At 42.2% G+C, this 26,670-nt stretch overlaps 2 protein-coding genes across 8 annotated transcripts in view; one reads left to right on the top strand and one right to left on the bottom strand.

Moving 5' to 3' along the window:
- The window catches only part of SPAST (spastin), a 59,299-nt gene extending 53,004 nt beyond the window's left edge, over positions 1 to 6,295 (bottom strand). For 3 of the 4 annotated variants that reach the window (XM_075064207.1, XM_075064208.1, XM_075064209.1), the window contains exon 1: positions 5,837 to 5,969. In XM_075064207.1, the coding sequence (XP_074920308.1) occupies positions 5,837 to 5,969 (133 nt within the window). Of the gene's footprint in view, positions 1 to 5,836 lie in introns of all 4 variants that reach the window. The other variant, XM_032788664.2, reaches the window with a different exon arrangement.
- DPY30 (dpy-30 histone methyltransferase complex regulatory subunit) lies at positions 5,981 to 24,721 on the top strand. Of its 4 annotated transcripts, none has more exons than XM_032788668.2 (5): positions 5,981 to 6,065; positions 20,004 to 20,075; positions 20,164 to 20,211; positions 21,950 to 22,092; positions 24,485 to 24,721. In XM_032788668.2, the coding sequence occupies exons 2-5, from the start codon at positions 20,040 to 20,042 to the stop codon at positions 24,555 to 24,557; spliced, it is 300 nt and encodes a 99-aa protein (XP_032644559.1). In that variant the 5' UTR covers positions 5,981 to 6,065; positions 20,004 to 20,039; the 3' UTR covers positions 24,558 to 24,721. The 4 variants fall into 4 exon arrangements, with proteins under 4 accessions (XP_032644559.1, XP_032644557.1, XP_032644556.1 ...); XM_032788666.2 differs by lacking the exon at positions 5,981 to 6,065 and adding an exon at positions 17,669 to 17,852; XM_032788665.2 differs by lacking the exon at positions 5,981 to 6,065 and adding an exon at positions 17,735 to 17,811.
- The last annotated feature ends 1,949 nt before the right edge of the window (positions 24,722 to 26,670 follow it).

Genomic DNA, 26,670 nt, shown 5'->3' with positions numbered 1-26,670 from the left:
CTTGTTTTCATACATTTTTCTCCTAATATTTGAAAACTCCAGAAGGAGAAAATGGACTAACCACACATATTCACAGGAGAAACAGCGGGACTGTGATAAAATGCTGTCAAGTTAAAGCAATTGCACTGGAAAACCCCTCTTTCCTAATCTTCCATTTACATATAAAGTTCATAAGGTAACTACCATTAATAGGTATAAACATCCAGAAAATCAACACACTACAGTGATAGGCAAAGCATAAAGACACTTGTGTCCCAAATTATACAGTAATGAACCCTACAGAGCATGGTATTTTTTAAAATTGGTTTCAAAGCAGCCACTTTCTGCATAGCCCCACCTTTTAGATATCATGAAAAATAGGGATGCTGTGCAATGAATTAGTACACCAGGCTTTCATTTCTAACAACCCAGGATCAAGTCAAGAGAAAAATGAGTGTAAAAAAAACAACCTCTGTGGTTACTCTGTCATACTATAAAACCACCACCTATATCACAAATGTCAGCCTCTTCAAGAAGCACTAATCATTGGGATTACAACAGGGCAGGAGGGGAGAAGAGAGGACTGCGGTGACTGAACATTGCCATTTAGGGAAGCTTACACAAGGCTATCAAAAACATGCCTGGATTTAACATATGCTATCCGATACTGTTGGTGTAAAGTTTACTGAAATACCAAAATATGCAGATTCATTTTAAAACTCTACTCTCTAACTCTCTCCTCTTGTATGTTTTCTGTATTCAAAGAGACATTCCATGACCTATTTAACCACATTATGAAAATTAGGAATATGTCCTATTTAGCACAAGTTTTTATTAAAAAAAGCTTAACAATCAAGTATCAAATATTGCTATCCTATACCTGCTGTCACAAACTGTAGTGCTATCTCCAGAAAAAAGTCAGGGTAAAGGGAGGAAAGATTTTGTGAAACCTTAAATGAAAGTAAGCAAAGTACCATATATTTTCCAAGACCTCATTTCTAAACATCAGTGATGGTGTTGCACCCAAACCTTTTGTCCCACATCTGTTATCTAGCATTCAGCATGGCATCAGTCAATATAGCATCTAGGCATTGTCCCTAGAACCCAGCTGAAAGCTTTGTACTTCATGTGCTCTGGCTACTAAGTGTATATATTTTATATCTCCCTTCCCACCATCTTTCTCCTTTTGAGTAGTCAGAAATCTCACTCACTCATAGACTTTAAGGTCAGAAGGAACTATTATGGTCATCTAGTCTGACCTCCTGCACAATGCAGGCCGCAGAATCTCACCCACCCACTCCTGTAACAAACCCCTAACCTATGAGTTACTGAAGTCCTCAAATTGTGGTTTAAAGACCTCAAAGTGCAGAGAATCCTCCAGCAAGTGACCCGTGCCCCACGATGCAGAGGAAGGCAAAAAACCTCCAGGGCCTCTGCCAATCTTTCCTGGAGGAAAATTCCTTCCTCACCCCAATTATAGCGATCAGTTAAACCCTGAGCATGTGAGCAAGACTCACCAGCCAGCACCCAGGAAAGAATCCTCTGTAGTAACTTAGATCCCACCCCATCTAACATCCCATCACAGACCATTGAGTATTAGCAGGCAAATATGCCCAAAGATTGATTAATTGCCAAAATTAGGCTATCCCATCATACCATCCTCTCCATAAACTTATCTGGCTTCAAGACTAAGCCTGATATGTCTTTTGCCCCCACTACTCCCCTTGGAAGGCAGTTCCAGAACTTCACTCCTCTAAGGGTTAGAAACCTGTCTAATTTCAAGTCTAAACTTCCTCGTGTCCAGTTTATATCTATTTGTTCTTGTGTCCACATTGGTACTAAGCTTAAATAACTCCTCTCCCTCCCTGATATGATTGCTCTTTATAAATACATCAGAGGGATAAATATCTCCTCTCACCCTTCTTTTGGTTAGGCTAAACAAGCCAAGCTCTTTCAGTCTCCTTTCATAAGACAGGTTTCCCATTCCTCTGATAGTCCTAGTAGCCCTTCTCCCTCCATCTCCAGCCTCTTGACTGTTAAGGGCAGCTGTGCTTCTCCAACAATGGGGATCTCTATTACCATACACCTCCTTTAGCTTCCTTTTCTCAAGATAGCTCCAGTGTCTGTCTCTGCCACTGGTTATAGCTATCTCAAACTAAACTTGAAAAGATCTGTCAGCTTCACTGCAGCCCACAAGATTCTCAAGAGAAGTTGTGAAACTGCCCAGAAGATATTTTGTTAATTCAACTCTGCTTCTGTCTGGGGAAGTTTTGGCATTGACACAAACAACTGAACTATCTGCTGGCCAACTAAGAAGACACCACCACACAGACCCAGATTCTGACTATCCCTGCAATTATAAAAAGTCATTTTATAAAAAAATAAAACTCAGATTCTACAGAATTTGGTGTCTCACCCGTCCCTGACTCCACACAATTCCCTAAAGGGAAATGGATTTTTCAAACTACTGCCACAGTAGTTGCAAGTTACAAGACAAGCCAATTATAGTGTGTCTAAAAGAAAAGTGTAAAAAAAATTAACATTAGGTAGTTACGATACCTACTTAAGTTCATATTTTTCAAAATAAAATGGCCACAAATTCACAGGGGACAGTCTAGAAATCTTATCTGACCCACAAACTACGCATAACAAAAATCACTTTACATATGAAGTTGTACAAAATGCATCCAAAACAAAAACAGATCCAGCATACGTTAATAAGTAAATCCCTTTATGTCCATAAGATTAATGGATGCTTCCCATGTAACTAATAGATCCAAATGTTAAAGTGTGGTTCCTTATCAGGAAAATGGATGCAGTAGTGTCAACTGTGTATCTGACAGATCTGTTCCTAGAAAGTCATATCTGCTTGTATAAGCTGTAGTTAAAATTACTTTTTTTATAAACACCACTATTCACCATGCACCAATAACACAACTATAAAATCTTAGAAGTGCAGAAGTAATATTTTAAAAATGCAACCTCATGAAAAAAGCAAGACCTGAAGGCTTCATGCTGCTCAACAGATTGCAATGACTTTGATATACAGCAGTGGTCCCCAATGTGGTGCCCACGGGTGCCGTGGTGCCCGCCGGGGCATTTATGTGCGCCCGCCTAGTGCCCAGCAAGGGAGAGAAGCCATGGCCCCATGCCTAATGGGGAAAGAGAACTCAGGCTGCAGGCACAGTGTTCTCTGTTCTCGGCAGGCGTGGGGCCTGCCTAGTGCCCAGCAGGGGAGACAAGCTGCAGCCCCGTGCCTGCTGGGGACAGAGAACTCCGGGGCTGCAGGCTGCGGTCACCGGTGTTCTCTGTCCTCGCAGCTCCTCTCCAGCTTCTCTCGATTCATATATTATGTAATATTAAATATGATGATTTTCATATTATTTAATGTACAAATACAAAATAAGCCTTGAAAAATTGTTGGCGCCCACCACACTCTTCTGAAAACATGAATATGCTACTGGCCACAAAAACGTTGGGGATCATTGATATAGAGGTTTGAGAATCACAGTAGTAACTTGAGCAAAGTTATTAAAAAAAAAAAAAAAAGCACTACCATTACTCCCTGGACAACAGAAACTGGGAAAAGCATCTAAAATTGAGATACAAAATGGCTATGATCATACTGGTCTCCAGGAAGTTCTGAAAGATCTACCAATCCCACAAGTATTTGTATTGGTCTCCTGAAGTGTTTCTTGTCTCCACAAATGTTTCTTGTTAGCTTTTAAGTTACGGGACTCAGAGAAAGATGGCACTTAAAAAAGTTTATTTTGGGTTTACTTAGTTAATATTTAAACAACAGCACAAATGCTGGAGAAAACGTAATAAGTGGTTCTCTCACCCAACATAATCTGAGTGGCTGTTGTGTAGTTCCATGCTGCTTAGGACAAATGAACTATACAAGATGCCAATTAAAAGAGGGGACTTCAGGGATGGGATGAGGTATGGGGAGGAAGGGGAAAAATCAAACTTAAGAAACAAAGTTAGTTCTTATATTTTTTTCTCCCTAAGTGTTAAGGCGATAATTATAACAGGCTTTTGAAAAAAACAAGCACTAGTTTGTTATTATAAGCCATTACAGGTGCTTGACAAAACTGGAGATTTATCTACACTTAAGTACATTGTAATCACCACCTTTACTACCATTAAAATTTGGAACCAACTTGAGTTCTAACTTTTCCCTCCTACCCTCACATGTCCTAGGTCACACCAACATCTTTTTATATTAATAAGGCTGCATACAGTCTCTTTCTGAGCCCACTACTGCCTTCTCAAGTTATTGCAGTGGACCAAAGTAAGTCTGTCCCTTTCTTGGCATACCACGCATGCAGGCTGTATAAAGACAGTAGCAGCCGCGTTAGTCTGTATCCACAAAATAAGTCTGTATAAAGTCTCTATGTTGATTTTCAAGAGGGAAACAATTTTTACTTCCTGCTATGCAGACTCATAGTTTCATTAAGTCTTCACATCTTAAAATCATGCTGGATGTTTCCAGGGGAATTTAAAGCCCAGCACAGTACCCATGCCTCAGAGGACTCCCCTTTGAACACTGGCAGGGTTGTACTGCTGCAGGTAGACTGATGGTCTAAGTCAAATACACTGACAATGGCTTTTCTTTGTTTCTGTTTTTAAATTTAAGCCATACAATGATTTTCCCTCAACCTTGTATTTTATTTTAAAATTAGTTATTTCTCAGAGTTCTATAAGTTGTTGGCAAAAGTAAAATAATCATGTGACTCAAAAATTTTAGAAGAAAATGCAATGTAATAAGAGTTTAATTGCTAAGGTTCAAATTATAAAGAAATTGTTTTGCTATTTGGCAGCTTGTATATCAAACTTAAGTAGAGATTTTATTAAACATGTATACAATTTGCAAACGAAGAGTATGCTATAAAGATGGTCCCAGACCCTGAAATGCATCATAGTTCCTGATAATCTAATTATGTAGGCATGAATAATGTGACAGTTTAGTTCTGAACATGAATATCCCATACATTTCCCCCCAATCTGTATCTATGAATTAAAATTAAAAAAACAAACAAATTTTAAGACGACTGAATTTCAAATTATTATTCTGCGGGCAAAAAAAAACAAACAAAACTATTTGTGCCACCTACTTCACCTGCCAACTGTTGTGGTGCTTAAAACAAAAGGGAAAAGGCAGAAAGTGGGGTGAAGGCTAAAATTCTATATATTAAAGCTATTCTATATATTGACACTTCCTTAACAGGAAGTTCAATCTCCTACAGAACACTGAATTTAAATACACAGTATCTACATTTTTAAAAAAACAAATACCTCAATACCTAGCCTGAAATCTTGGTACCACCGAGCCAAGATTTCACTGCTAAGCTTTACCTCTTTTTTGCCTGCTTCTAGCTCATCTCTCTCTCATTGAAAATACTCAGCAGGTATCTGAAGTTTGTTGGCCACAAATTATTCCACACCAGGCTAGAAATTTTATTTGCCAATCTCCACGACTCAACCATTTCCGCAGCGGTCAAACCTGCAGAGGTATCCTCCCTCCACGCCACCCCTCTCTGGTCTCCATCTATAGCCTCAGCCCCTGACACACCATCTGTCAGCAATACCTTCCCACGGCAGAGACGCCTCAGGGATGTTCAACTAACGTGCAACATAGGACACAGCTCGAGCCAAGGATGGGGGGGGGGCATGACACCCCGATATGGGGGGAGAACAGACGCCCCCTCATTGAAGGGACTCATCAGAGTCCCCCCGGATCCACTCAGGCCTCGCTACGTCCCGCCCCAGGATACCACCCGCCCCCCTCGAGGCTCGTCCCCACTCGCAGGCACCATCCACCTCGCCCCACTCCGGGGTCCCCTCGAGCCCTCACCTCTCTCCTCCTCATCGATGCGCAGCGCCACGGAGATGCACTCGAAGGCTCGCTTGTGACAGACTCGCACCGTCTCGGGCGCCCCGCCGGGCTCGGGCGCGTCGCCGGCCCCGGCCCTGCCCTTGGCGGCCATGAGGGCGCCCCGGGAGAGGCGCTCGCAGAGCCAGGCGAAGAGCAGCCCGAGCTGGAAGGCGACGAAGCGGAGCAGCGCGAAAGCAGCGAAGAGCGGGTAGGAGAAGTAATAGAGGTTCCGCTTATGGGGAGACGCCGCGGCCGCCCCCGCCGCCGCCTGCTGCTGCTGCTGCAGGGGGGGAGCCGGCCCGGCCGGGGAGGAGGGGAAGGCTCCGGGGGCCTGGGGCGGGGAGCTGGAGCCGGCTGAGCCCTTCTTCTTCCCTCAGCCGCCCGGAGAATTCATTCACCGCCGTCGCCATAACCCGCTGCCAACGACTGACAACAACCGGCCATGGCGGCGGCTACGCCCCTTTTAGCCAGCCCCGGCTAGGAGGGCCGTGGGGAAAGTGTGCACAGGCCCTTTCTGAATACAGGGAAGCGTAGCCACCGCCCGTAGCGTGCGGTTATTGTTGACAAGCAGCTGCGAGAGGCAAGCAACTAGGCGACAATGAGAGGTGTGGTTGGCGCAGCGGCTGCGCATGGAGACTACATATCCCAACATGCAGCGAGGCACTGGTTGCGCAGCATGCCGGATACTGTAGTCCGGATTGGTCGTTTTTCCGAGGGTTCAGGGAATCCGCTGCGGCGCGTTGCATGTTGGGACATTTAGTCTTTTCGTTCCGCGTTGCATGTCGGGAGTTGCTGCAGCCTCAGGCGGGTCAGTGGCCGGTCTTGCTGTGGAGCGTTGCACGCCGGGAAATGAGGTGCCCCGCCCTGACAGGCTGGGACTTGTAGTAGGGTTGGCCTGCATTTCTCTCCGGCTAGCAGGCTGTAGGAGCCACGTGCTGCAAAAGGGGGGCGTTTGTCAACGGCGGGGTGGTGTCTGTCACGTAGCTCCCTGCTGGCAGTCCTCGCGCGTTGCAACCGGAGCCTCCGGGGGAGCCACTGCTCCTAAGGTGCGATGTGATCCGCTGCAGCCCCTCCTCTGCCCCCCGCGCTGATCCCATGGCTCCGGTGGAGCTACCGCAGTCATTCCTGCGGAGGGTCCTTTGGTCCGTGGCTCCGGTGGAGCTGCCGCAGCCATGCCTGCGGGCGGTCCACCGGAGCCGCGCGAGCAGCCAACCGTCCGCAGGCGTGAGTGCGGCAGCTTCACAGGAGCCACGGACCAAAGGACCCTGCGCAGGAATGACTGCGGCAGCTCCACCGGAGCCGCCTGCCACCCTCCCAGCAACATGCGCCCCCCCCCCCCCCCCCGAATAATCCTGGCGCCGTAGGCGATTGCCTAGGCTGCCTAAATGGTAGCGCCGGCCCTGGCCCTTAGCGGGTGCCTACTACAACCACCCAGTCAGCGGGGAATTGCAAAATGTGGGTCATACGGTTTGGTGCCTACACCTACAAAGGCACCTGGCAGCAGGGAATGCACAGGACCAATGGTAGCTGAGAAGAGCTGGCCCCTGGCTTTGGTAATCTCTCTCACACCCATATACAGACCCTTTATGTTTTGAATAAAGGACAAATTGGAAAGTATAGGAGAAAGTTTATTTTAAGGGCACATCCCCAATGTTTTATTTGTGACACACACTTGTATATAAATAACACATTGTATTACAGTGTACACTCCCTTTGCATCATTATTGGTGTATACAAGACAATATTTATTGATTAATTTAACATGTAATGTGAAACAGGCACCAAATGAAGGACAAGTGGCCATGCTGTGTGTGACATTCTAACATACTCCCTCTCAACCTTGTTTGGGACAAATCTGGGACACAGTACAGTGGAAAATCTTGAAATGAAGAACACTAGAAAATCTATTGGTTAGCAGGATGGTAAAATAGGCAGGGGTCAGTTTCTGCTGCAGGAATTACATTTTATGCAACCTCACTTCTTAACTAAAGAGCTATAAATTAATTCATAAAATAATATCAATGTAATATTAAAGTTATATATTTAAACATAGAAATGTTAACGTTAAGACTCCCACAACATTAATTTGCCCACATTGCATATATTGTCTATTAAAGCATAAATTTAAACAATTTAACTAGTCATTAGGAATTCAGTACAGTCTTGATTATCTAAGTGTAAAAGGAGAAAATTGACTATATTTGGATAAGCAAGTGTTCAGATAACCAAAGAACTTTTCAGTGTTATTAGCAGGCTTTGAGAGACCCAATCTTGTTTCAGATGAAAAGAAGTGTGGATAATCAAGGTTCATCTGCATTACGTGTGTGCAACACAGCTGTCAATATGAACCTTAATATTTGTATTTTCTGGGGGTTTTCTTTTTAAAAACTAGTAAATTTAATTTTGCATTAACCTATTTTTTGCAGTTAGTTTCCTGTTGTATTTTTTCAAAGAAAAGTCCTTAACTTCCATCACCCTACTGATGCCTATCAGTTGTCTCCCTTTGTGTCTTCTGGACACCTCCTTCCCAACTGGCACATTCTCTTTCCTGGGCCCATACACGTCCTCTTCTTGCTGAGCTGTTCCTCATATCAAATGTCATAACAGCATGAAGATAGGCTCCCTTTAGTTCTCTCTCCATATTAGGGTTTAAACAAGCTAAGGGGAAAGAGACTCAATAAGATCTGAGGTGCTCAGATACTATTATGGTAATGAAGATGGTACCAGAACAGAAAGGCCAGAGTGCTGCACTTTCCCCAGTGCAGCACTTCAATAATTCCTTCCTCCCAGTGATAAACATGGAACAGCATAACTTCCACTATACAGTTCATTGTCAGGTAGGGACGGAGTCAGTCAGTGGCTGCCACACTACTGGATAACCTACCAGGACCATAGGCACCGACTCCGTAAGTGTGCCACTTAACACTCACTGACAGCCAAGCTCTCCCCCCTAGTGCCTCCGACCCTTTGGCAGCCCTACTGATCAACTCCTCTCCTTTCCTCCCAGCACTCCCGCATGCTGCGGAACAACGATGTGCAGGAGGCACTGGGAGGGAGGGAGAGGGTGGAGCAGGGATAGGGTGTGCTCGGGGGAAGGGGTGGGAAGAGGCAGGGCGGGGATGAGGCCTTGAGGGAAGGGGTGGGAGTGGGATGGGGGTGGACCAGGAGCAGAGTGGGGACTTGGAGGAGTAGGGGGAGGGCTGGGGTTGAGGGGAGCTGAGCACCTCTCAGGTAGAGAGGAAGTTGGTGCCTATGACGAGGACAGTTGAGTGAAGGCAAGAAAAATCAAGCTCCTGCAATAGTCTCACTCATTGCAAGTGAGTGGGACTCTTTTCACGTGCAATTAATTTTACAGTAGTGTTTAAAATCTTTCCATGGTGAGGTGAAGGGTATTTTTAATCACACATTCCATTTCCCACATTCAAACTGTTGCAGCTCCTGGCCTTCTCCCGTTTGGGCCTTACAGTGAAAATGAGGAGTTCTCCCCATCCCCAAAGACATATAGCATGCAGGACTTTCTTAGGATCTTTTAAGATCTTGTCATGGCAACTTAATAAATTATTTTTGTAATTCTTTAAACAGCTTCCCTCCTCTCCAAATTAGCAAAAAGACTAAACAGGTTTTACCAGCCTTAAACATGGATTTTGAACACTGTTCTAAAACATCTAGGGTCCAACTATCCTGCAAACAGGCTGCCAAACTGTGTTGAAAATCATTCAGTGGGAGTCATGTTTACATCATATTTTATTATGGGATACCAACTCAGTCCCTTTCTCCCTTATTACGAAGGAAATGGATAAGTCTTCACGCACCCTTTTCACAACCTCCTCTATGCATCTCCTTCAGGTGCTGCTTCGTGCATTTCAGGTGATAAACACATTTCTTGGCACCTTATCCATGTATCAGAGATGCTTTAAATAATGTACCTATCTTCAAATGCACCAAAGACCCAAGCCACCTCAAATGATGTCAATATCAATGCAATGCAACCTAGAGCAGGCCCTTATGGTCCAGTTCTGCAATCCCTTACTAAAGAGCATAATGCTTACTACTGTGGGCACTCTCTTGGAATTCACAATAGTATGTAATACACTCAACAGTAAATATTTGCAGGATCAGGCCTTAATTTCCTTACAGTTTGAGAGTTATTTGGGGAAAATACAGGGATGTTTCAAAGCTACTGAAATGTAATAGACTTGAGATAATTTGAAATTAACCAAGTGGAAACATAATGAATAATTTGCTTAAAAAGATTGAGACAGTTGGAATCTTGCTAATTGAACTCTTTGTGACCCATAAAGCAGTCAACATATAATACCTATAAATCATATCACATTACACTGAAATCATGTTTAGATTATTTAGGTTAGCAGGCTGTATAGAATTGCTACTTTTTTTTTTTTCTTAAAATCACATCATTAGAAATGTATAATAGCTAGTAGGTTATCTAGTCCATTCTCCTGCCATTGTAGGATTGTGTTCTAGAGTATGTTCTCAAGTACTTTGTCTAATCAAATTTTAATTGACTCAAATAACAGAGCTTCTAACACTTCTCTTGGAAGATACTTACACAATTTAATTCCTACATGTCAACTTTAAAGACAAAAAGTCAGTATGATATGTAGCACCTATGTGAGGATGGTGTGGGTAGGGGATTAACCAGGACCATTTTCAGATTTTTTGCCATTTCTTCCTGTTACCAACCCCCTAGGCCATCCACTCCCTCTTTTAAAAAAATATTACTGTTTTGTGGAGTAACAAAAATCATGGTAATTTAAAAATGAATAAAATATCATAAACTATTAACAAGATATTTTAAATTTGGTCAATTCCCCCCACCCACACACTACTTGCTGGTAGTGGGACAGCTGGGTTCTTTGCTACACCACAAGGTAGGTAGTAAGAAATCTTTACTCCTCTTCCCAGAAGGGCAAATGAGACAAATATTGCTGAGTGTGAGTTCTCATCATGGACATAAATATGGTGCTTCACTTGAAATTTCAATGCAAGCTAAGTGGTTTATCCTGCAGATCAGTGGTTCCCAACCTTTTCGTCTGATGGGCACCAGAAGAAGGACCATGGCGGCGGTCCAGCATTTGCCGAAATGCCGCCGAATTTCTGCGGCATTTTGGCATTGCCGCCTCTCGTTGACGCCGCTTCGACAACTGGGTAGGATGCGGGCTCATTTAGATGCCCTCGCGGGCGCCATGGCACCCATGTGCACCTGTCATAAACAGATTGTTAAGGGTTAATGTCTCTTTTACCTGTAAAGGGTTAACAGACAGGGAACCAAACACCTGACCAGAGGACCAATTAGGAGACAAGATATTTTTGAATTTGGGTGGAGGCTTGTGTGTGTTCTTTGTCCGTTTTTTTTCTCTTCTCTCGGGGGGTCTGAGAGAGACCAGACATTACTACAGGCTCTCTAAGTTTCTGTTCAAATAGTAAGTAAAACCAGCGGTTTAGGCTTTATCATAGTTTTCCCCCTCAGATTTGAACCTTAGCGTTCATAACCTGAGAAGCTAGCATGAACCCCTCTAAGCTTAATTACCAGCTTAGATCTGATCTCGCTGCCACCAGCCAAGAATTTCCAGTGTCTTGGCTCACTCTGGTCTCCCCATACATTCCTGGGACCCAACTCAGAGGCTACTGAGTCTTACCAAAAGGGAAATAAACCATTCCCCCCACTCTCTCCCACCCCAGAATTCCTCTCTGGGCTAACCTGAGAGTACTGATGCAAACTCTTTTACATCAAACCATACCAAAGCATGTCTCTCTTCCCAAAGAGCAACCCCAAGACAAGGAAACAGAAAGATTCTATCTCTCCCCTTAGCTTCTTCCCGCCCTGGGACACTAGGAGAGTTAACACAGAGACAGCTTTTTCCCTTCCCCAGTTTTCTTTCTCACCATTTCCGGTGGATCAACTAGAAAAAAAAATAAATCCGACAGGTTTAAAAAGCAACCTTTTAATAAAAAGAAGAATAGAATAACATTCTCTGTAACGCATGGTAAGATTACAGGGTTTTCAACTTATAGAAAATGAATAAACATAGAAAAGGTAAACAGCCTTACCAAACAATACAATTTAAAGTACTTATAGCCAAAATACACACATAAAGACTCACCGAGCCAGTACCTGCAAATACAGCAAAACAATTTGAAAAGACCTATACTTGCTTAACTTTCTACTTACAACTGGAAACAGAAGAATTAGAAGTTGAAGATAGAAAAAGATCCCCTCTCATAGCTGAGAGCCGAACAAAACACAGACCCAAACATTCCCTCCTCAGCTTTGAAAAATCGGTTTCCTGATGGTCCTTCTGTCAGGTGTTTGGTTCCTTTGTTAACCTTTTCAGGTGAAAGAACAGTTAACCTTCAGCTCTCATTTATGACAGGCTTTTGTTTGTTTACTCTATTGCAATTGTGGATCTCTGGTGAGTTAACTTTTTATATGTGTAGTGTAGTTGCTGGGAATATTTTGATTTTGTCTAGGGTATATGGTGGACAAATGTTCTTCTGTGTTTGTAAGTCTTATAGGACCCTGTATATTATTACACTTGAAGTACAGAGGATAATTCCTTACTTTTTCTTCTTTATTAAAGATTTTTTGAGAAACCTGATTGATTTTTTTTCTTGTTCCTGTTTATCCCAGGGATTGGGATAAAAGACGTGGGGGAGATGCGAGAGGGAGGGGAGAATCTCTCCTCTGTTTTTCCTTGAATCTGATTTTGCCTCTTGTGGAAGGGAAGGGCACGCCTCTCTGATTTGATTTAAAGGTTGGTTCAGTATCTCTCAGACTAGCCCAGGGAGGGAAAGTCTGGAGGGTAAAAAGGGGTGGAATGGTTATTTCTCCTTGTTTTAAGAACCCAAGGTTTGGGTTTTGGGCCCAGGGAGTTGGGAGATAGAGTGCCCCACATATATTTTTGGGTGGTGGCAGTGCTATCAAATCTAAGCTGGTAATTAAGCTTAGAGGAATTCATGCAGGTACCCAAATTGTGGACGCTAAGGTTCAGATTTGGGAATTATACCTTAAGACAGCACCGCATTGGGGACCCCTATTGCAGATGATTAAGACTTTCCACTAGTGCCACATTCCATTGGCTAGTGTCACCTACAAAATGTAGGTGAGCTTACAGGCCTGTTATTAGATGTCAGCATTAGAAAAGTTTTCCTTATACACCATTCGCAATTACCTTACAAAATTATTGGTCCATCATCCCTTTAAATATTAGATAGTTGTCATACTTGCCTTTTATTATCATTTAGCCTCGCAACCATATTTATTTATATTAATCTTCCCTATTGAGGTAGTCCCGTTATCATTTTTATTACTGTTTTCTAAATTTTCTCCAGTTTGTTTGATATTGTGATCTAGAGGATAGGGCACAGGTCTGCCAATCAGTATTCCTGAGTTCTGTTCCCAGTTTGCCACTGGACTTCCTATGGTCATAGGCAAGTCCCTTAATTAATATATGTCTCAGTTTCCCCAGTACAATACTATTTTTGTAAAGTGCTCTGATCTTCAAATGAAAAGCACGATTGAAGTTCAAGTGTTGTTATTTATGATGTATTACCTTCCCACAACATCCTCAAACATAAGTTTAGCATGTGAATTTATTTATCCCTATTGTTTATTTTACAATAAAAGAATGTTTAAGTAAAATGACAGTTTCAAGCTAAAATCACTTCTGTCCACAAATGTTTCATCTATCATTACAAGCAACTCCTAAGACTGCTATTACAAAAATAAGAATTTTTTTTTTCAGTTTGCTTATTTTGTGCACAGTCAAATAGCCACTTTTACTGTTTCCCTTGTAAAGTCAATTTATTGTGTGGGTCCTTCATAAAGGATAGAGGAGTACATATGATTTTAAATATGAAAATATGACTGTAAAACTACAAAAACTGGCAGGAAAGCTCAAAATCATTCTAACCCCTGAAACTGCATGAAAAGGGACTATATTTCAAGTTAATGTATGTATGCCTTGTCTAATGGTAAAGAGCATCTTTTAGTACATTTTAAAAACATTTTATGACAGAATAATGAAGTTTGAATAGCTGTTTTGGTGGGACTGATTCTTTGTGTTTAATTAATGAGAGTATATTATTAGTCATTCTTTCACTGGAGCTATTATTTAACCAAATTTGTGCTATTTTTATTGTGAATTAGTTTTGTTTACACAATTGTAAAATCTTTTTATTTTCTTTTCTTAAGTGTCTTGCTAGTTATATGAGTTATGCACATTTTATTTAATGGCCTGTTTTGCATGGCTTTATTTGCTCTCTGTTTCATTTTACATGAGAATCTTTTTAATAAAGGCCAGCCCTTGTTATTCTACTGTGTTGGCTCTGTCGTCTTAACTAAGTAAGTAAGAGAAGAAAAGTAGTTATAAAAATTTTTTTTTGTAGTGACACCAAAAATACATCATGGTTTAGGCTTACATCCTGCAGCTGGGTCCATGCAGCTGTACCTCACACTTGCATGCATCTTGTTGACTTCAGTGGGATTCAGCACAAGCATAAGGGGCAGCCCAGGCACATCAGATTGGCACATCACAGTCTTATCTTGCAAATGTGAATTGATGAAGTTAAATATATCCAGATCATTTAAAGTCTTGCCACTTCAACCTATATAATATTTATAAGATTTGGACTCCTCTCCGTTCTGCTTGAGAAGGCTGTTGTTCAGACCCTCATCATCTCACAGACAGCTCAACCTGACACCAACTAGTGACACCCTTTAACTAAATTTGAAACGCTGCCATTAGGATCATCTTACTGGCTCATCACACTGACCACGTTATCCCACTCTTTGCATTCCTCCATGGGCTTCCCTTCTCCACCACATCCAGCATAAGCTCATTGTCTTGGTCTTTAAGGTCATTTAGGTCCATCCGATATATAATACAGGGACAATGCACATCTAACACACAGTTTTGACACTTGCGTTTGTTCTGTCAATGATCATAGTCTTGATGGCCCAACTGCTTGCTTCCCGTTCAAGCACTCCATGCTTTCTCCCATTCTGAGTCTATCTGCATAGTTGAAACTCCTCAAAATTCATAAAGCCAATACATGATCTGCTTTTAAACCATCCTTAAAACCTACCTCTGCCATGATGGGTATAAATTATTCCTGGATGGCACTGGTTAGGCAAGAGGCAAACTGACACTTCTACTTTCCTGCTAAATCCTATTCATTTTATTACTACCACATTCTTCCAAACCACTACCATCCTGTATATCTGTTTCATCCAGCTGCTGCATCCTGTCTCACATGAAGATTATGAGCTCTCTGGGGAACAGAATATCTTACTGATTATATGTCTGTACAATAGCTACTACTAATCCTTAATTTGTGTTCCTGGCTGATTCTGTAATATAAATATTAAAGAAATCACACATAAAAGACATTTTAAACATTATGGTTGCAAAGTCAAGTCCTCAGAAGTTAGAAAATAACAGAATCAAGCTAGTATGTGCAACCTTACTTTGGCCCCCATATGCATGCCTTGAATTACATTATCACATATTTTTCCCACTAGACCCCCGCTTCATTCAGTGTATATTTTGTTTTATCATTTTTAATATGTGACCCATGTCTTATTTACTGACCACCATTCAAATCCTGCTTTGAATGATAAGGAATTATAAATTTCCTCATGGCTTTTCTATGGCACTCATTGCTATAGTATCCAAGTGATTCATATAGATGAATTAGTTTATTTTCACAACATCCCTGTGAGGTGAGGGGTTATTATTGTTCCCATTTTAGAAACTGAGGGCAAAACTGTCCACTAATTTTTGGAAGGTGATGCGGTATACAAGCCCCACACTGGGCCCAAAGAAGTTAAAGGGCAATACTGTGCCCAGGTAGCATTGCCTCTATAGGCCTGCTCCAGCTGTAGGAGCAAATTAAAAGGAATTCAGAAGGCTTTGTAGGGGCAGGTGAACAGGCTCCAGGAAAGCAGACTCCTTCTTTAAGGAAACCAGGTAGATGGTAGAACCTGAATTGGGACCCACAGTGTGGGGAAGGCCCTTGGCAGGGCCTTCCTCAACCACCACCTTCTTCAAGCAGCAGCTGATCTTGCAGGGCCCTGCTCATTTGAGACTTTGTGAAGCTACTGACTGTTTGGACTACAGGAGCCATGCCCCAGACTGAAGAGGCAAATAGGTAGCAAGTAGCCTGGGGTGGCAGATTTTGGCTCTGTATCAGGAGGAACCTACCAGTTGTACTTTCCACTGGGCCGGGAATGGGGGAGGAGGGCCTAGATTCCCCTACTCCGCCCCACTTAACTGCAAATGCCCCAGATGCAGTGGGGATCCCAGACACTCCTGGGTTGAAGGCAGGGATTGGGCACCACTATGCCCCCTCAACAAGAAGATAAGGGGTTGGAGACCAGGTGCATTAACCACTAGGGTACCTGGCCCTCTGAGCCACACATCACAGGAGGCCCAACTTAAGAAGTCTAGTTGTTGATTTGTTTTTTTCAGAATACTGAGACTTTTATAGTACTACATGTGTTCAAAGCACAGCTCCCTTTGATGTCAGTTGCTGTGGTGATAGTGTGTCTATCTGACCCCAGTGTCTCAGGCTGGGCACACAGAAAATGAACCAGGAAGTACACCAGTAAGAATCCCACCAACTGGGGGACTGGGTGAATTCCTGGCTAACAGGCAGCTGGGTTTGTTTTTTCTCCAAGTAGCTCTAAATGGAGGGGGAAAGTCACTTAAAAATAACTCTAACAAAATAATTTTGGCTGCAATACCACAATGAGAGCCTCAGAGGTCAAGCCCTATTGGCTTCAGTGGGGTTTTATGCAGAACTCATAGCAAGATTGGTGGGGGGGGAGATATCTGCATATTTGGTAATTAACAAATTCCACCGATTTAATTTCACAAGCAAAATTAAACAATACAGAGCACAGATCTTAAAATTAGCAAAACTTCAATCTATTTAATTGAATACTGTAACAGCAAGAGAATTACTTATTGAAGTGTTTGTACCTAAAGGGCACTATCACCATCAATTCTGAATTGGGAACATGGAGTTTTATATGCCTTGACTATTACAGATTTGTCAGTTTTACTCAAAAATATTGCAGTATGTTTTAGTCCTAATTACCAACTCCCATGAACTTACTATGGGCTCTGACGGTGAAGCCGAGTTCTTTCCATCTCAGCTGTCACCCACCCATAATAAAGGTTCTAGGCAAGACAGTTGAGAGCCACACCACCTTTGCAACTTTTAGCATAGGCGACTCTGCAGTTGTCATTGAGGGTGACATTTGCCTGCAATTACAATGCCTTTTATTAATGATGATGCACCAAACCACAGAAGGGGAATCAGCTGTTAAAGCCCTGGGGTAAGTTTGTGCAACGGAAGTCAGACAAGACATCATTTTACCTGCCCACTGGAGTTCAGTGAAATGCACTAATAGGGACTTCACACCTTCACTATATGCATGCTATAACTCAGGCTCCCTCCATGGTTATATTACCAGCTAACCTGACTGCAGGGGCGCCTACACGACATATTGCGACCTGCGGGGCTAACTCCATTGCTAAGCCACGCCTCTTCCCTATGCTGCTCCGTCGTCCCCTTGACTCCAGAGCAGAGGTGCAGGGTCCTGCCTGAAAACCCGCGCGGCCTGGCCCGAGTCTAGACGGCCGGCGGCTGCAGCAAGCAGACCTCAATGGGCGAGGCGAGACTCATTGATGGTCACGTGTCTGATGATGTTCGGGAACCCCAAGCCCGGACTTTTTCCATTGCCCTGCCGATCGGGGCGGGGCTTCTCTTCGCGCAGGCGCAGTTGGGTGGTCTCCGCCGCGCCACTTCCTTCACTTACGGCAAAACAATTTACGATATCCCCCCCAAGCGAGTTGTTGTTAGTGGGTGAAGCCGTTGAGAGGCTACAGGAGCCTCGCAACGATTCTCCCCTTTCCCTTCCAGCAGTGAGTCTCGTCGCTGCTCCCCCGTTGAGCTGTCCCGAGAGGTGAGAGCGACCCCACGGCCGGGGAGCGCTGGGTCCGTCGCTGCCCGGCCTGGCCCCGCCCCGTCCCGCTGGGCGGGTGTGAGGCTGGAGGGGGCAGCGGGCGGGGCCGCGATGGAGAGGGGCTAGTCCGGTCCGGGTCAGCGCCCGGTGCCGCGTGCCCGCTCCCCGGCGCGGGAAGCCTCGGCTGTGATCCGGCGGGGCGCGGACACCAGCTCTCGGCCGCACAGGGAGCCTCTCGCTGCCCCCAGTCGCTGCAGGAGCCGCCGTAGCCCGGGCCGTTCAAGCGGGTTCCTGCGGTACCAGCTGCGCCGTGCCGGGGGTGGGGGGAACCGAGCAGGAACGTGGGGTTGTCCCAGGCTGGTGTGTAGCTTCTTGCCGGGGGTCATTTCGTAAGACAGGAGCGATTTTTTTTCTTGTCTTCTGAACTGTGGTGTAATGTTGGCCCCGGATTGCAGGTTTCGGAGGCGGCCGTGACAGGGAGTGGGTTGGGGTTCGGTCATTGGGATTTATTCCTCCTGAAATGGGAATTCTCCAATATGCTGAAGCGATGCTCCTTTGCCTGTTTTAAGAATGATTAAAAACGAGAAGCCGTGGTAATCCAGCTCTCAATTCCTGTTCCCTCGTCTCCAGTTTTGCTGGAGGAGCTCTGGGATGTCCTTTACTCTAGCCCTTTAGTGGAGGAAGTGGGATTGTTTGGGTCCTCTAGGACAGTACTTCTCAAAATGGTGGTCCGTGGAGCCATTGGCTGCCAGTTCATGGCAAGTTTCCTCATAAAAGCATTGAACAGGATAATAACATGGTACCGGTCCCTGGTACATTGGAAAAAAAAATTGCCGGTCCCCCACATCAGATAGCTTGAAAAGCACTGTTCTAGGAGATATTGTAATACAAATACATAATACAGTAGTCCCCAACCTTTTCGTCTGGCGGGTGCCAGACGAAGGACTGTGGCGGCAAGCGGCATCATCCAGAGGTGTCGCCACTGGCCAGGTCCCGCATTGGGGACCCCTAACATAATAGATATCCCTTTTCTGAAATGTTCATTAACTGCTGGAGTTAAATGAGTGTTAATTGTTGAAACAAATTACCCACTCACTTGATTGGCTTTTTTTCACTTGACTCTTGAGGATGTCGTTTCATTAGCTCTTTATTTACTGTAGAGCAGCAGTTCTCACACTGTATGGTGGGTCTCCCAAGGGAGGGAGAGCTGTGTGGGTTTTTGTTTTTTGGTTGTTTTTTTTTCTTAAGAGCTCTGGCTGTCAGCCCCCACTGGCTGGGACAAGAGTCAGGCACACCCAGTAGGCGGAGATAAAAGGGACAGCAGAGCCCCATCACCTGAGCTTTGTCTCTTCTCCCCACCGTCCCTTGCCCGGGGCTCAGGCATTCAGCTGTGTGGTGGCAGCAACAACACAGAAGAGTGACAATGTGGTGCTAAGTCTGTTGTGAAAAGTGATTTCACATTGCCACCCTTCCTTTTGTGCTGCTGTGAGCGCAGTGCTGCCTTCAGAGCTGGTGGCCCGGCCAGCAACTGCTGCTCTGCACTCTGCCTTCAGAGCTAGGTGGTAGTATATGTACTTGGCGGGGAGATGGCGTAAATGACTACAGACATGAAGGGGGGCCCGATTAAAGAAATTTAAGAACGGCTGCTATAGAATCATATAGGGTAGGAAAGACAAAACAAGCAGAATACAGATTTTTAAACAAATGTCTTAGGCCTTTAAATGTTATAGAGATTTGAAAAAAAGGAACAAGTCTTATTTTAAAAAAAATACAAAAAAAACTATGCTGGTCTCCTTTAACACTAACTTGTGCAGTCAGTTCTAGATGTCTCTGGACCACGTATGCACTTTCGCTAATTCTTTTCAAAGTAATTATGACTGAGCTAACCATGTCTGAAAGTTCTCTTTTAAGTTACTTTGCCTGAGTTTATTTCACATGTTCTTTTGAAAAACTTCAGATTTTTTATACAAGAAAAATATGGTTCATAGATCTGAGGGGGAGGGAAAGGACCCAAACCTATCTTGGTGGTAACTCTTTGCATGATGGTGACCAAAATTGTCAACCATATTTTAAGTGTCAACTAACTTATTTTTTATTGATTTTAATGTTCTGACCAATTTTTCTTTTTGTTTTGTTTTGTTACTTCCCAAGATTGTAGCACATTTGGTGACTTCCAAGTTTCAAATCATGGATACAGAACAGATCATGGAAGGGCAGGCACAGGTATAGTAAGAAATTTTTACATTGATTTTTCTGTTAGCAAATACATAAAGTGCATTTTGGTTTTGCTGACGAGCATGTTCTTTTACAGGTTCCAGAAAATCCTCATGCTGAATATGGCCTTACAGAAAATGTAGAGGTAACTAAGATTTAATTGTTCTCAAATGCAGTTGAAGTAATATTTCTGATTAGGGGGAAATTTGGGTTTAATCTAGCTAAAATAAGTGCAGAAATCAGGCCCAAAATACAAGCAACTGAGTACTTTCGAAAGCAATGGGAGATACTGAGTGCATAGCATGACTCAGTAAATGCTGGTACCACGCACAATTGACTTTTTAATAGTGTATCATTATTGCTGGTTGGGCTGCTAGTATTCTGTTTCTAGTCTAGCAGAAATAATGACCCCTTTGTGCGGTGGGTTTGTCTTTTTATTTTCTTTATTTTTTTTAAAGTGCTACATACCACTTACCTCTATTACCTCTTCCATTGGTGTTTCTTATAGTGATTGGCTAAACAAAAAGTAGGACTGAGTGGACTTGTAGGCTCTGAAGTTTTACATTTTTTTTGTTAAGTAACTCAAAAATGAAACAAACAGCATTACATTTGCAAGTTGCGCTTTCATGATAGAGATTGCACTACAGCACTTGTATGAGGTCAATTGAAATACTATTTCCTTTGTTTTTTACAGTGTATATATTTGTAATAAATATAAAGTGAGCACTGCACACTTTGTATTTTGTGTTGTAATGGAAATTGATATATTTGAAAATGTAGAAAAATATCAATAATATTTAATACATTTTAATTGATATTTTATTGTTTAACAGTGCAATTAATCGTGATTAATTTTTTTATTAATTGCATGAGTTAACTGCGATTAATTGACAGCCCTAGTTTTTTCTTACTTTTATGATGCCAGGGTGCGTTCTGTGAGGGGGTTCTTTTGGGTTGTTTGGTTGGTTTGGTTTATTTTGTATTTACAACTACCATGGACAGATCTCTTCTAGGAATCATCATAGCTAGTGATCTCACCCCAAATGTTCTTTGCACATTTAGAGTAAATTATAGACTAACTTTCTGTAGTGCTGATTTAAAAAAAAAAAAAATCAGTGTGGCAAAATTGACTCTGGAGGAGTTATGTACATTATATTGTGTGTGTGTGTGTGTGTAACAATCCATTTGACAATAGTGTAAGACAACTCATTTAATATTTTCTGACCAAGAAGTTACAATATCCATTAATATAGTAGAGCCAAAAAAGTGGAGAAAATGTATCTATTTTGTGTTTAAGCATTTCAGCCTATTAAAAGATTAATAACTTTCTGTATTGGAACCTGATTTCACACTGGGATTTGCACAAGTGGACCAAGGACCATGTACCAAGGTTTGTTCTAAATACCATTGCTGGCAGGGGAACTCTTGGTAAATGCAAGTGGCCTATCCTGGAAATCCTTCTTGCAGGATTTGGTCCTACTTTTTGAAGCCTGATACTACAAATGCTCACAAGAGTAACTTAATGAGGACTACTTACATAAATAAAATCATTCTAATCTATAACATTTGGCAGGGAAGAGCCATGAATATAAAAGAGCTGATGAAAATGGTAGTGTCAGGGCTGCCTCCAGTTTCAAGAAACTTAATGTAGCTTACATGGCAGCATGCTGTTAGAATCTAACATAAGGCTTTCTATATACTTAACTTAAGAAAACTGACTTGAGATTCTCAACAAAATTAAAAATATGGAATTAAATTTGAGGATAATTTCACTCCATCTTCTAATACCCTTATCTGATTGCTCTTGCTAAATTTCTGCTTTTAAGTAGACTTTATTTACTAATATCAATACTTTTATTCACATGATGCCTTGAATTCATCAGAGGATAGTAGAAAATGAGAAGATTAACGCAGAGAAAACATCAAAGCAGAAGGTGGATCTTCAGTCATTACCTACACGTGCCTACTTGGATCAGACAGTTGTGCCTATCTTACTACAGGGGCTTGCTGTACTTGCAAAGGAGAGGTAAAGAACTTAATGTAGCATTTGTCTCAAAATAAAGGAGGCTCAGATGTGCCCAGGGCCTTTCTAATTAGGGGCTTGCAAAACCAGTTTGTCTCCATCTCATATATGGAACTTGGGGTGTGTGTAATAACATGTCTATTCTCTTGAGCAGCCAAGATGTGTTTTGTAACTAGCTGCATGCGATGTGAACTTTATAAGAGAATATCAGTAATCTTATTGTCACAAGGACATGCAGTGTTAGTGCAAGGTTTTCACAGGATAAAAAGAATGCAGACTGAATAAATCAGTTCTTTAAGTACATCTGTTGCATGGCTCCTCGTGGTGAGAGCCTGGACAGACATTTCACCAGCGTTCTTGACCTGGCTCAGGGTTCTTGAATGAGCCCTGCTCCCTCAGTAAGTAGGTACTCCTCATGCAGTCTTACTTTGTTGAACAAGGTTGTTCCAGTATATCCAGCTGGCAATAGCATATAAAGTCTTCCTCAGCACTGAGGCCAAATTCTTGGAGTTCACACAGTGAGAGATTGTGCTGTAGCAGCATACTAATAATACTGTTCCCTTTGATTAAAGACTCTCTTGCCAAGAGGCCTCATATGTACATTGAACAACACGGGAAGGATGTTCCTCAGTAGTAACACCCAATTGTCCTTCCTCTCCAGTTGATTACTCTCATCTAGGTATAACTGGAACCACTTGAGTGTCATACTGCACATGCTAATAATATCCCTTTGTTGCAGAAGGAACAACCTTTGGTCCATCTTATCAAAAACTGTGAAGGACCACAATTGACCAAGTTAAAATTATGAGAACCTTCATACCTCTCCCAGCAGCATCTTATCCTCAAAAGAACATTTGAGTTTAAACTAGAACCCACCCACATCAATAACTAAACACTTAGTTGCTATATAGAGACAATATCCTGCTGGTAAGCTGTGTACAGATCTTCTACTGACTTCTTTGGGGGTTCTGCTTTGTACTATGTAGTCCTAAATTGATATATCCCAGACCACAGTTAAAACTTTTGGACGCTTCCCTGGAATGAGTGTGATAACCTAATATGCGGGGTGAGACAAGCTGGATTACCAGGTTTTATGCGCTACACTTTTCTAAGGCTGAAGAAAAACAAATCTACTTACTAGCAAGGCTGTGGTGAGGCTTAATTGTAAAGCAGATTGCATGTTAATGTTTTTTTCTTCCAATAATTTCAACTGTTATCACCAGAGTGTTGGTTAGAAAACAATATTTGGTAGAAACAACAAATATCTTTGAGGCAGACTGGTCTAACGGAGGCACTAAACAGTTGCTATTTGAAGTAAATAAAATAACAAGACAAGAAGATATCGGACAAGGGAGCTGGCTACTTTAAATCTTTACCTTGCCTGGCAGGAGTTGGTGAAATAGGCAAATACATTGGAAATTACATTAAATAAATTCAGTGTGTAAACTTAGATAATTCACTTGGCTCTAAGATGGATGTGGGTTGGAGGGGGAGAGGCGCTAGCCTTTCTAAACTGACTTTTCAGTTTGTCTAGTCAGTGTCACTTCTTCCCCTTAGATCTACTCTTCCTTTCCTCTTTCCTATGTAGTCTCCCTCCCTTCCAGAACCTGTGCATAGCATCTTCCCCTAGGAATTGCTTAATATGATTGTGGACACGTTTTAGGCATTGTCTGATGTCTCTTACCGATTTTAATTCTGAACCAAAAGCCACTAAAAAAAATAAAATGAGAAATGTTGATTACCATAGAATCTATATACATCCATCTTAATTATAGTTATGAAGAATGTGTTCTTCTCAGGCTATGACTACACTGAGACAGGTCTGTGACTCTCCTGTTTATGTACATATACTTGCACTTGCTCTCATCAAGCTAGTACAAGTAGAAATAGCAGTGAAGCTACAGTAGCATGGTTGGAAGCAGCAGAGGCAAGGCTGAGCTATGCTAAGTATATGCTTTCCTGAAGCTGGTGTGCATTTACTTTGCACAGCTTAGCCATGTCTCTGCTGCTGAAACTGTGGCTACATTGCTACTTATAATCTCATTAGCTTGGTGAGAGCTTATATGAGTGTGCACATGAGCAGAAGAATCACACTGGTAGATCATATTGTAGATGTACTCTAATAGTGAAGGTTGTGTAGTGGCTAATTGAGGGACAGGAAGTATTGCAATGGGGAGCTTAATAAATGGAGGAACTTCCTGGTTAGGGAGTTATCTAGTTGCTGCTAAAGCATGACCCTTTTTGTGTTTGTTGTCATACCACAAAGCTGAAAATTTCTAATTTGTTCTGTGCTTTTACAAGGAAGTCTCTGTTTTCAGTGAAGATGAAGATCTCGTCAGCTCACTTAGGGTATGTGACAGATTGTAATTACTCTTGATTTTTTTTATCTCTACAGACCGCCAAATCCCATTGAATTCCTAGCAGCGTATCTTTTAAAAAACAAGTCACAGTTTGAGGACCGAAATTAATTCCATGGGAAGAGGAGGACAGTTTGGCTGCTAAACTTACAAGCTAATTTGTCAGGATTCATTCTTTGCTGTAAAAATCATACACAATCACCAATGTCTTTCATAACTGCACAGTTTCTCTTATCTTTTCTTGAGTTATTTAATAAAGTACATTTTCATTCTCACTAGTCTTAAACTACATGTTAAGTGTTCTTCAGAATAAAGTATTGAGAGTTCACAGCTAGATGAAAGCTTGGATAATTCTAGTTGAATATTTCACCTCAGTACATGAAACAAATGTAATGATCTTACTGGTAAGAAATTACTAAAATCAGACTTGGTTTTATGTAGCTCCTTTCCTGTTAAAGATATCATAAACTCTTAAAGCCATAAATTCAGTGTTAGTAGTGTAGAATTCAATATTTGCTGCTACAGCAATGGTAGAAGCCAAGCAGTCATCAAAATCATGTGAATATCCTTGGATACTAGAACTTTATTTAGCGAGATGGACTGTTTATTAAGAAAGATACCTCACTTCAGAGTCCTGCAGGATCCTTAATTTCCACTTAGACAAGAAGTGGACACAAGGTACCATAGGTGAACATATCATCAGAATGACAACATCCAATACTGCTGATACATTCATGCTACAGCAGTGTGTGATAGAGCATTATTTATTGGTAACTTCCCTAGTAATACTTTTTATGGAATAATAATGGAATGGTCCATTTTTAGTATCTACAGATATTCTTACAGTGATCTTGTCCTGCCATTAGTAAAGGTGAATGGAAAAAAAGCATGAAGCATTGTTTGCCATATACCTAACAGCTTTCTTCTAATTCTGGAACAGCAGTAGCATTATCAATTTAAAAGGGACACAGCTTGAATGATGTGCAATTGACTTAAAATAAAAATCCAATGTCTAATAATAGAGCATCCTTTAAACAGTATACCCCTCACCGTTTATAAATACTTAAAATCACTGTATAGATTTTTCTGTTTCCTTGCTGTTGTTCGACACGCAATACTTTATTTTTCATTTACAGTAATAAGTTTTACTGGTAACTGCAATAGGTAAGCAACTTCTAGCTATATGATTTTTTTTCAAAAACGTTCTTAATATAAGCAGAAATAGTCAATCTTCTGTAGCCAAATGATCTCTTGAGTATGGTCTCATGTTTTGCAACATGCATCACCATTATACTCTGTATCCATGCTCCCTATTTCTGTTGTGGGTTTTACCTCTGTGCGCTTGAAAAGGAAAGATCAAGCCTGTCATCCAGGCTAGAGGGCTTCCCATCCAGTTCTAACTTCTGTTTGATGGCAGCAGTGTCAGGTTGTTTCTAGATGTTTCCTTTGGTGTATAGGAAATTCTTTAGAAATGTTCTAAATCTGCAATTTTGTTCCTTTCCTTATCCTAGGTAGGAATCGTTCTGTGTTTCTCTTTAAGCAGTAGCTGCACCTCCTTTAGAGACAGAAACTATTATCCTTATGTGCATTTGCTCCACAGCCTTTGGTGCTGCTCCAGCTTGCATCCTCAGCTACTGGCCCCTACCATGGGCATGGTAGGAGTGGTTCCCTGGAGTTTGGCACTTGAACTCAATGAACTAGTGCCAATCATGGAGAGGAGCTGTCTCCATTCCAGCCTCCCAACCTGATGCCACAGAAGCTGACAGCTTCCAGTGGCACTTCTACGTGGTTGCAAGCTCTACCTCAGCAGAGGATGCATTGGTTCTGCAGATCCTAGCCCCAGGGAAGTCCCATCCCCTCTGAAATAGGACTGCACCAATGTAAACCTCAAAGTGATTCCACAGGGCCTTGTGACAACTAAGTGGGCATATTTCTCTGGTCACCACAAGCCAGCTTCACAAACCACCAACACTCTCATCAGCTGAAGGCAGGTGCTTTTGCCCTCTTTAGACTATTCTAATAACATGCCCATCCTTCTCCTCGAGCAATGCCCCCACTTTAAATGTCTGCAAGTTTTAGCAACTTTAGGGAAGATATTAAATAGCAACTATTAGTTACTGATGGCATAAAAAGTATTTAACTATAACTAAGATATGAATACATCATCCTGCTTCTTACCAAATACAGAAGACATTAATTGAATACATCTCCCTTTTCTGCATCA

The sequence above is a fragment of the Chelonoidis abingdonii genome, chromosome 3 (genome assembly GCF_003597395.2).
Source record: "Chelonoidis abingdonii isolate Lonesome George chromosome 3, CheloAbing_2.0, whole genome shotgun sequence".
Classification (NCBI taxonomy): domain Eukaryota; kingdom Metazoa; phylum Chordata; order Testudines; family Testudinidae; genus Chelonoidis; species Chelonoidis abingdonii.
This window is presented reverse-complemented; position numbering and strand designations above follow the sequence as displayed.

Bases quoted from the DNA above. Each gene is read 5' to 3' on its own strand.
- DPY30 (XM_032788668.2), top strand. From the start codon at position 20,040: ATGGATACAGAACAGATCATGGAAGGGCAGGCACAG. The intron at 20,076-20,163 runs GTATAGTAAGAA...GTTCTTTTACAG, and splicing joins TCATGGAAGGGCAGGCACAG to GTTCCAGAAAATCCTCATGC. The intron at 22,093-24,484 runs GTAAAGAACTTA...TTATCTCTACAG, and splicing joins GCTGTACTTGCAAAGGAGAG to ACCGCCAAATCCCATTGAAT.